The 10,156-nt window shown below is 39.6% G+C and overlaps 1 protein-coding gene across 3 annotated transcripts; it reads left to right on the forward strand.

Moving 5' to 3' along the window:
- The first annotated feature begins 150 nt into the window (after positions 1 to 150).
- On the forward strand, positions 151 to 9,347 carry sytl3 (synaptotagmin-like 3). 3 transcript variants are annotated; one of them, XR_011105409.1, is made up of 15 exons: positions 151 to 240; positions 2,661 to 2,923; positions 3,275 to 3,490; positions 3,917 to 3,984; positions 4,473 to 4,524; positions 4,624 to 4,690; positions 4,784 to 4,856; positions 5,271 to 5,398; positions 5,667 to 5,789; positions 6,037 to 6,209; positions 6,316 to 6,412; positions 6,516 to 6,686; positions 6,871 to 6,952; positions 8,162 to 8,336; positions 8,980 to 9,347. XR_011105409.1 is itself a non-coding variant. In XM_068737372.1 (13 exons), exons 2-13 carry the CDS (start codon positions 2,826 to 2,828, stop codon positions 7,003 to 7,005), a joined length of 1,401 nt encoding a protein of 466 aa, XP_068593473.1. In that variant the 5' UTR covers positions 151 to 240; positions 2,661 to 2,825; the 3' UTR covers positions 7,006 to 7,242. The 3 variants fall into 3 exon arrangements, 1 of the variants encoding a protein (XP_068593473.1); XR_011105410.1 differs by having other exon boundaries at positions 8,162 to 8,298; XM_068737372.1 differs by lacking the exons at positions 8,162 to 8,336; positions 8,980 to 9,347 and having other exon boundaries at positions 6,871 to 7,242.
- The last annotated feature ends 809 nt before the right edge of the window (positions 9,348 to 10,156 follow it).

Raw genomic sequence — 10,156 nt, forward strand, 5'->3', positions numbered from 1 at the left:
TCTTTATTCCTTACCCACTACACAAAGAGATCAGGGCTGCACAGAAACACTTCCTGCATAAAGTATCCAACAAAATGTGAGAAATAACCAACCAGCCGGCTCTCTGTTGGCCCTCCCCAGATTGCAGCTGTAGAGTGAACTCAAAAAGGAAGGAAACTGAGCTCTAGATGGTTTCCTCCGTGTATAAAATCTGCTACTTCCTCCGGCTGACCTCTACTGCGGTGCAGCGCCCGCCTGAAGGTAAGAGATCTTGCAGCGTTCTGCTCTGCACCACTTTTAACTCTGACCTAGTTCTCTTGTCACAAACTTCAGATTACTTTCCCTTTTAGGTTCCTTTTGTTTTTTTGTTGGAGTCAAAGCGATGTCCCAGTTGAGATTTAACAAGAAAGTGGTAGTGTTGAGCAAATGTTTTGTAATCGCAGCTCACAGTTAAGTCATCGTCAATGGAAAAGTCTATGACTGTTGCAGTAATGAGTAAACTCAGTCTGAATGCTCCGTTTCAGTGGAAGTCCCTCTTCTCTGCGCAGTTTATCATTGTTACTCATCTCCTGGTGTCGTGCTGACTGTGTGAGGTGTATCGAAGTTCTGCATTGTTTCGTCACACATTGACTGAGGCACATCTGGACATGTAGAGGAAAACCAGAGGTCCTGTTTAGTAACCTCATTTGTTTCATGTGTAATCTGTGGATGTTTGAGCGTTGCTCTCAGCACAGTGAAAATGAAACAAGTGAATTTCCTTTGAACTCCAACTTTGCTCTGCTTACTATTAGCTGACACGACATTTCTGTGATGAGCCGTTGAGAATTACTAGAAAACGCGCTACGTGGTTTTAAAAGTACACAGATGTCAAAACCATGACTTAAAAAAGATCCTGCAAGGTATTTTGACACTTCCAGCTCACAGCAGTGGTTTGTGTGACCTCTTAAAGATAAAGGACCCTCAGCCCTTGTGGTGTGCGTTCGTGACCACGTCAGTCGTTTGGTTTTTAATTTGGAATTTGCTTGTGGTGATGAGTCTGGTTGTGAGCTTAGACATGCTGCCAGATCTGACTCGAGGTAATGCAGTCGCTTGCACAGGTCTTCCAGGAAACTGCGCTCTGGGTGGGAAACGCATCAGAGACCTCGTGACTGGTTTGGTCTTTCTCACGGCTTTCAGACTCCGTATTTGGGTCCCAGTGTCATCAGTCGATGTCCTTTACTGTCACTGCTGTGATGGGCAGATACGTGCTCCCACCCTCTCTTCTCGGATGTTAACTCGCAGTGACCACTGAACCACGGACCGCTTGTATCATCGTGCTCCTTTGCATACAGGCGTGTGTGAAATGACTCGCACTGACGTGATGATGATCGTTTTCCATACAAGTAAAAAAGCCTCTTATCAAACCGTCAAACTGAGAGCTATTGCTACTTCGAATGACGAATTAAAACGTCCATCCTGTTGAGCATATTTCACATCTTCGCTCATTTCTATTTACAACCTGAGAGAATCCCTTCAGGCGTGGCGCACGTCAGCAGAGGACAGATAACAGCTGTGTCCCTCTGTGAGCCATGAGGCCTAATTACGGCTGACGCTGATTGTTTTCTCCGGCCTCCAGCTCTGGATAGTAACAAGGACAGGCTCTTATCTATCAACACAGGCTGGCATCCAGCTATTCAGCTGGCCGCTTCCTCTCCACTCCCCACGCTTCACTCGTCTGCTACTGAAAGGGGAAGTGGTGTGGTCCAAATTGAGATGTTTGAAAATGAGTCCCTCTTATCAAGGAGACATTGAAGGAATAGTTTGACATTTAGTTTATTCCCTTTTCTTGCCAAGAGGTGGGGAAAGGTTGATAGCACTCCTACACATGAGAGTAATCTCAATGTTCTCTTCTAATTCCTGGTAACAAAACAAAAAAAGAAGCAAATGAGCATATTTTAGGAATTTCACCTCTAAAATAAAGAATTTAGGTTCTTAATTTATGTTTTACAAAAACATACCTCATTTGTATTCACACAATGTTAGGCTTCAGGTGATGAATTTCTTTTTGAAATTCATATTTGAAGTGCAGTGACCTGCAAAAAAAAAAAAAAGGAAAGAAGGAAACTGGAACACAGACGCACGTCAGCCATCAATAATGCAAAGGTTGGCATTTGGTTTGGTTTGCAGCTCTGCCATCAGTGAAGCATCACTGCTCCTCCTGCAGCTGAGGAATCGGTGGTGGTTTGCCAGGAGAGGGGTTGAATAATGGGGGGGGGGGGGGGGGGGGGGGGCTGTGACGCTGACATAGAAAATCAAGATGAGGACATGAGCAGTTTGATAAAATCAGGATTTGGACCTTAAAATATTGGCCAAAAGCAGTAGTGTGCAGATTGTTTTAAATGTCATCAGAACTTGTATCGTAGAGGGTCTGAGATTACTCTAGTAGACTGACTGTCTGCGTCATCAGGTCGCAAACTTGTAGTCCTTAACTCGCCTCTTGGGAAAAGAATATCAAAAGAGGGTTTTTCTACAGTTTCATCCAAGTGGAAACAATACAAGTATCTGCTCAGGAGGTCTATATCCGGCTCTGACGTGGACGGGGTCTCCGTGGAGATCAGAATCAGGAAAAAGGGGGACCTTCTACAGCACTTACTGTTGAATAACCTTTACTATCTCACTTCTTTTTCTTTTTAACTCTTCAGCTCCAGAGAACTGAAGAGGAGGTCTGGGTCCAGTAAGGGGAGGGTTAAAGAGGACAGGAGGCGGAGACAGGAACAAAAACAAGAGCCGGTGAAGCAGAGAGAGACAGAGAAGAAGAGGACCAGTGACAGTGACACAGATAATCAGACTGAGACTGTTGTTTAACGATGGATTTAAGTTCGCTTCAAGCTCTGGAGAGAGAAAGAGTCCTGGAGGTTCTTCGGAGAGACAAACAGCTGCGTACTATTGAAGAGGACAGAATAAGGTGAGGCTTTGTTTACCACTTTCATGGCTGTCAAGCACTTCTCACTGATGCTGAAGGGAGGCTGTATCCTTCTTTCATTGATCATCATGAGACCTACAACAAACAAGATTATAACAAAAAACAATTGTAATTTCAGCAATATAGATATAAACAAATGTTTATATCTATATTTTTTCTGTTACCAAAAGCATTTTGGTTCCTACTTTGTCTTTCAGTACATTCTATAATCTGGATATCAAATTATAAAGAAAGGATTTTTGCAAATAAACTGAAAATAGGTTTTACACTTTAATGTTTTCTTCATGAAAATAGCTTTAAAAAAATGTTTGACTCTTTCCATATTCATCTCAGGAGGATGAAATATGAGCTCCAGGAGCTTCGAAGGAGAGGCGCAAAGAGTTTGACCCGGCAGTACGGCGAGCGGACCTGCGCCCGCTGCCAGAGGCCGCTGGGAAAGTTCTGGAACTCGGGCGCAGTCTGTCACGGCTGCAGCCACCGCATCTGCAGCAAGTGTCGCGTGGGCGTGGGAGCCGCGGGCTGGAAGTGCACGGTCTGCCATGCCTACAGGTGCGGTAGAGAGCGCCATCATCTGCAAAGAAATACTTGACTCAGTGGTGCTCAGATCACAGCACAAAATTACTTGTTGTCTCTAGTTGACTTTTCAAACTCACTTTCTGGCTTTTAAAACTGTGATGCGATGTGAACTCTCAATTGGCCTCTTTAAACTTTAAACTAACTTTCTTTGAAGTGGCTATAGTCAATATTTGTATTTGAACGATGTACTTAATGTGGAACCCTCAGAGAATTATCAGCTGAAACTGCGGCTCCATTTGTCTTTATGAATCTCCGTAGTTAGTGTCAGGTCGTTGTTTAGCTGTCCGGCCCAAAACCTTAGATGTTTTAGTTCCGACTCACTGCTTTTTAGGAAGGTATGAGTGAAGGTATGAGTGCTAATAATGTAAATATGTAATCATGTGTGTTTCTTCTTCTCAGGGACATGAAGTTCAGGTCTGGAGAGTGGTTCTTAGAGGAGAGGGCAAAGAAATTTTCAGGCACCACAGGTTTGTTTACAATACTGCATGTATTTACTATTCGTTTCCTTTTTGTAAATTCATCGTTATTAATTATTGATACTCCCTTGATATCATCCAGTTTAACTACATTTCTTCATAAAATATGGATGATCCGGTTTGTGTTTGTTTGAGCCGTTTGCTTTATATTTGGGGTTTACAAGTTACTGAATTATTCAGTATTTACAGCGTGGTAAACTATTATTAGAGGCAATTTTGTAATATTCAAACAAACTACATTCTGTGAGGATATTTAAATGATCAAATGTGGTTTTTTTTCATCTTTACATCATTCCTAATTGTCTCAGATTTGGCCACATAAGAGAGTATTTAAAGACGTTCAGACTGTTCAGTCACAGAGAAGTTATCTTTAGTGTCACTGTATAAATTGTCCTCCACTCATCTCTTTGACAGTGTGTAATCATTTGGCTTTCGCGTGTGTTGCCATGTTTTAATCATTATATTGATGTTCTTCACAGACAAATATGAGATGGTTGGGGAGAAAATATTAAAGACCTACAACGTGCTGAGGTACGAGGAATCTTAACATGTTTATTTTGAACTTTTGGATGAGATACTTGTACATAAAACACAAAGTAACAATTTGTTTTCTCTACAATTTTTTCACAGTCATATATCAATTGTGCCTCCCACTCCTCCACCTTACTTGGATTGTCAGTTTCTGAGCAGATCTGGGGTAAAACACTGTCACGTATCCAGCATTATTTTACAGTAAAACATATAAAATGTATAAACCGAGCTTCAATTAATGCTGTGTTTTAATCTGCAGGATTTAAAAAACTCAAAACCTTTTACCAAATCTATGGAAAATCTAATGGTTTCCTTCACCAGTCATATTAGAAGTAAGTTCATGCATCGTTAAACATGTTCTCTTATTAGTTATGATCAAACTACCAAACTTCAAGTATTGCCGGTGTGCATCTTGGTGAGAAATTATCAGAAGTAGCAGCGTCACTTCGTACACGATGAGGTGATTATACACGCAGTAGTAACCACAACGGAAATGTGCCTGAAGTAATATGATGCAATGAAAAAAAAAAAACTATCAGCTCATCACCTTAACTGCACAAGCAGAAGTTGCATAAGATGACAAACACAGATAGCAACCACTTATTGCATGCATTGCAAAAAAAAAAAAAGAACCGTTAGAGCTATTGAAATTGTCCAGGCAGTGGACAAATATTATTTCTCTAAATATATTTTTGTGTTTCTCTCCAAGTATTCATAAACATTTGACTTCTCTTTTCTCGATGCAGGGATTTCCACTTCTCAGAGCGATGTGCGAGGAGACCTGCTGAGAGTTGACAACAACCGGAGAGGGTCGTGCTTCAACTACAGCTCCCAAAAGAGCCTCTCTGACACCGACATCAACAAATCTCGCAATGTAAGTCAGCTGCAACACTCCTATACATTCAGTACTGCAAACATAAATCATTCAGCACCGGGGCCTTAAAGATGCCTCTCCACCCTTTTTTTAATGGCCTCGCCAAATTATTCTGCTTTTGACTGAGTCGAGATGGACTTTTTCATAATCCAAATAGGGCGATGAGACCACTGAACAAGGCCATCAAAGGAGCTTAAAGTAATCTAAGACCTGTACTGGTGCTTACAGGAAATAACTATCAGTAAAGACGTGATCCTCCTTTTTTCAGCTCTTTAAAGGACCCAGTCTTCCAAACCTGTTCAAGAAAAGCAAAGACAGCGACCAGGAAGGCTCCTCAACCGGGGCGGAAGAAGAGACTTCCTGCGGTTCTGAGTACTCTGGAGGAAAGAGAGTAAGCAGAAGCTGATAATAAGATTAAAAAAAAAGTCCTGAAGCAACATCCTGTGACGGGTGGAATATCACACTATTATGTTAAAAAAAAATCAGTGTGTATGTCATAACTAGTCATAATAGTTATCATTTCAGCCTCTTAGCTCAAAGACAAAATCTCTTTTTCTGTTCTGTACTTCTGTTAATGTCCATAAGATAGTGTCCGTTTCCCCTTTTTAAAAATATAATTTGAACATTCACCACTTCAGGGCAGCAGCAGTAGCAGCATCAGCATCGACTGTGGCCTCTTCGAGAGCGTCGGCATAGCAGGAGAGCTGGAACTGGCTCTGGCCTTCAACACCAACACCTCTTGTCTGGAAATCACTGTCGGCGCCTGCAGAAACCTGTCCTACGGAGACACCAAGAGGAAGAAGTGTCATCCGTAAGGATACTAAATAAAGAAACTCTCTGCATCATGTTCGGTATGCCCTTATTTTGTCGAGTGATTCCCCATCGAAACCTCAGCCTGCTGTTATTCCTTTGTGTAGATATGTCAAACTCTTCATGCTGCCGGGAAAGAGCGATAAGATGAAGACAAGGGTCAAGAAAAACACGACTGATCCGGTTTATAATGAAGTGTTAAAGGTAAAGAGAAAACTGTTTTTACTTCAGCTGTTGCGTCAATCAATTTGTGTCATATCGTGCTCAAATTAGTCAACGTTTTTTTTTTTTGTCTGGTTCTTGACAGTATCACATAGAGCGCCACCTGCTGTTCGGCAAGAGACTGCAGGTCTCTGTGTGGCATTCAGGAACCCTGAAAAGGAAGGTGTTTCTCGGTGAGGTCCTTGTCCCGCTGGACGGCTGGAGATTTGAGGACAAGGACTCCCAGCGCTTCAACTGGTACCCACTTTGTCCAAAGGTAAAAAAGGTTCAGCTCTGATGTTATACAGTCATTCGAGGTTCTGTTGACAGCTAACATGTTCAATATTATATTGTATTTCTGTATTCTATTGTTATAATATTGAACACAGTGTGTGTCAATAGATTATCTATTACTTATTAGTTTATTTCCTTCTCCTTTCTTGTACTTCTGTGCTCATCAGGCTGAGAGTCCAGAGGGAGGCGCTGTGGAGCAAGATGTTGGAGATCTGCTGGTCAGAGCCAAGTTCAGCTCCAGCAACCAGGGTGAGCTCCTACAGCTCAGCTACTTTCAAAAAAAGACACACGTCGCCAGATAATTTAACAAATTATGTATTCTTATATTAACATATCTGCTTTGTCTTGAAAATAGATGATATTATAATTCATGGTCTGCACAAAAACACTATATTATGTCGGCTTTTGTAACAGAAATGCCTTGTTTAGTTTGCTTTTTTGTTAATTTATTTGTTTCTATTTATTTTGACTATTTTTTCCAACCACGTGACCAATCTTTTTGTCTTTTTGCGCTTTACAAATAAAATTGATTAAGCTTGTCTTGAGTTTTAAGATTTTCATCCACCCACAAGGTTTTTATTATTCATAAAAACAATAAGAATTTACTCTAACAAGAATACCACAGCTCATCATACATATCAGCTGTTAATAAAAGACCTATACTGTAGCTTCCAGTGGTAAATATACATGTATAGTAGACTATAATGTACTCTCTGGTGTGTTTTTGATTGTGCTTTTACAGATGTGCTACATGTGATATCCAGCTATTCATATTATATATATATATATATATATATATATATATATATATATATATATATTGAATTATACATTCAACACTTCCAACACTTTTCACAAATAAAATAAAAAGACAATACATAAAAGCTCACATTTTAAGTGCTACTTTACAATACATTATTTAAACACCAGTGGAAGTAGACTTACTCATTAAAGATAAAAAGTAGCAATCTTAATCTTAAAATCTTAAGCTGCAAGGTAACTAGTAACTCCAGCTGTTCGATAAAAAAAGTACCTCAACATTGTATTTAAGTACTGTGCAAGTGTAAATGCACTTGGTTACTTACCACTTCTGTCATAAAAGGAAAAAACAGCACCACGTTCCAACACTAGAGGTCAGAAGAACATATCTTTTAGACACCTGTCGGAGAACCATGCAGTCTAACACTGTGCCACATAGCAATGATCAACTGTCCTTATCAAAGCGGCCAAACACCTTCCCATTAATGCAAACACAGGTCAGAACACATGCGTCAGAGTGCAAATACACCTTATTGTGGCCCTTCGTGGCTCTTTGTGTATGTGTTTCAGTGTCTGCAGGCCTGCGAGGCGTGTTGTGTGTGTTCTGGTGTGTGTTTATGAATGTATTATAAAATGTACCTCTTTAATAGGCATGAGTGTGTGTTTATATAGATATTTGTGTGTGTGTGTTGTGTTTAGGTGTCTGACTCTGGGAGCAGGCAGAGCGCTCATCCAGACGACGCCCATTTCTGAGGGTGAGGCGGCTCTCTGAACCCAGAGCTGTGGCCCCTGCCGGCCCTCTGAGGGACCCTGACGAGGGCCTCAGACAGACCCTGGTAACCTCCTTTATCACACCTAAACAACTATCACTCTGGTAACTCTTTTAGCCCACCTATTTCACAATGAATGGTTTATATCACACTTTAACTTAAGTTGTAAGCTGACACAAGGACATTGTTAAGTGATTATCAATGTATTTGTATGAATATGAATAATTTGTTGCCTCTTTACACACCTGTTGCTTCGTAGTAAAAGTTGTCAAAGAGCCTTTTTCAGCTTCGATATTCCCACAAAAATGTCCTTCTTACTGTACAACTACATTTTAGTATGTTCAAAACAAATTATGAATCATCTTTGATCTGCTTATAAATGCAAAATATGTGGGGTTGAAGGTCTTTCCAGCTGAGGCTTCTCTGCAGCATCCAATACATATTTCAAATCCAATTTCTCCTCAGGGTGACGTTCTTTTAGAGGAGTCAAGCAGCTAAACGTCTATGCAAATTAAATCACTCGAAAAGACTCCGGGATGATATGTCTCACAAATTAAATTTGGAGCCAATTTTACAGGAAGTGGTTTGACTCATTCAAGAGTGACTCTTCAGCTTTTCCTTCCTTACAGTGAAGCCTTTGTTGTCTCAGTCTAAGCACGGTGTGAAAGACATGCTCCGTCTCTGGTTTCACAAAAGCAGCGGTGATGTCATTGACCTGGAATTCTCTGTTAACTCCATCTTCTCCAGGGTTACCATGGCAACATGGTGTCGGACATCCCAACAGGTGTGTCGAAGTCAGCTTCTCCGTCTCTCACCAACGTCAACATCAAGACAACATGACGTCATTCAACGGACTCAGCACTTTAACGCGTTCACAGCGCAGTATTTATATTGTAAGAGCTGTAAGCACAGACGTTTGTAAATAAATATGTTTTATTTATGTATCTATAAAACTGATGGATAAAATTAAAAGTATTTAAGTCTGGAACTTTAACATCCCTCTTCTTAAACTAACAAAGTGGCTATTATCATGCAGAAACATTACACCCATCAGTACTGCTATTTATTTTATTATTATGTATGTATTTTTTCTATTAAAATACTGGTAATAATGATGAGGGTATGAATCTGACCATGGCTCTTTGCTGCATGTCGTGCCTTCTCTCTCTCTCTTCCTTCCTAACTATGCAATGAAGGCAAAACAGCAAGAAACATAAAGACATATAAGACTAAAAGAGTCATATTATAGTATGTTGAAAAAACATAAAGTCATGGCATATTATGTGCCATGCATAAAGGCAGATGTCTTAATGCAGCGGTACTGGTTCAAACCTAAGCCATGGCTCTTTGATTCTTTGATGCATGTCGTACACTCACTCCCTCAATCAAAAAGTCACAGTATAGTACGTCGAAAAAACATTACACGTCATGTAATAGTGTGTGAAAAAGTCATATTATAGCATTTCAAGAAAAAGCTCACAAACAGTCATAGTATAGTATGTCGAAAAAAGTCATAGTATAGTATTTCGTAAACATTTATTTAAAAAGTCATAGTATAACATGTTGAAAAAAGTTATAAAAGGGGTCATAGTATAGTATGTTGAAAAAAGTCATATAGTATTTTGTGAAAATTCATAAAAAAGTCATAGTACAGTATATTGAAAAACTGATTAAAAAAGTAATATAGTATGTCGTAAGAAGTTATGAAAAAGTCATAGTATATTATATCAAAAATGGAAATAAAAAAAGTCATAGTATAGTACGTTGAGAAAAAATGTCAAATTATTCATAGTATAGTATGTCTAAAAAATAAAATAATATATTTTGATAAAAAAAAGTAAAATAAAAGGGTATAGTATGCCATAAAAAGTTAAAAAAAAAATCAAAAAGTCATAGAATAACATGTTGAAAAAAATCATTAAAA

Source organism: Cebidichthys violaceus, unplaced genomic scaffold (assembly GCF_023349555.1).
Source record: "Cebidichthys violaceus isolate CVI_PGR_0920_01 unplaced genomic scaffold, fCebVio1.0.p SCAF_78, whole genome shotgun sequence".
NCBI classification, from domain to species: domain Eukaryota; kingdom Metazoa; phylum Chordata; class Actinopteri; order Perciformes; family Stichaeidae; genus Cebidichthys; species Cebidichthys violaceus.

Bases quoted from the DNA above. Each gene is read 5' to 3' on its own strand.
- sytl3 (XM_068737372.1), top strand. From the start codon at position 2,826: ATGGATTTAAGTTCGCTTCAAGCTCTGGAGAGAGAAAGAGTCCTGGAG. The intron at 2,924-3,274 runs GTGAGGCTTTGT...TATTCATCTCAG, and splicing joins ATTGAAGAGGACAGAATAAG to GAGGATGAAATATGAGCTCC. The intron at 4,525-4,623 runs GTACGAGGAATC...ATTTTTTCACAG, and splicing joins AAGACCTACAACGTGCTGAG to TCATATATCAATTGTGCCTC.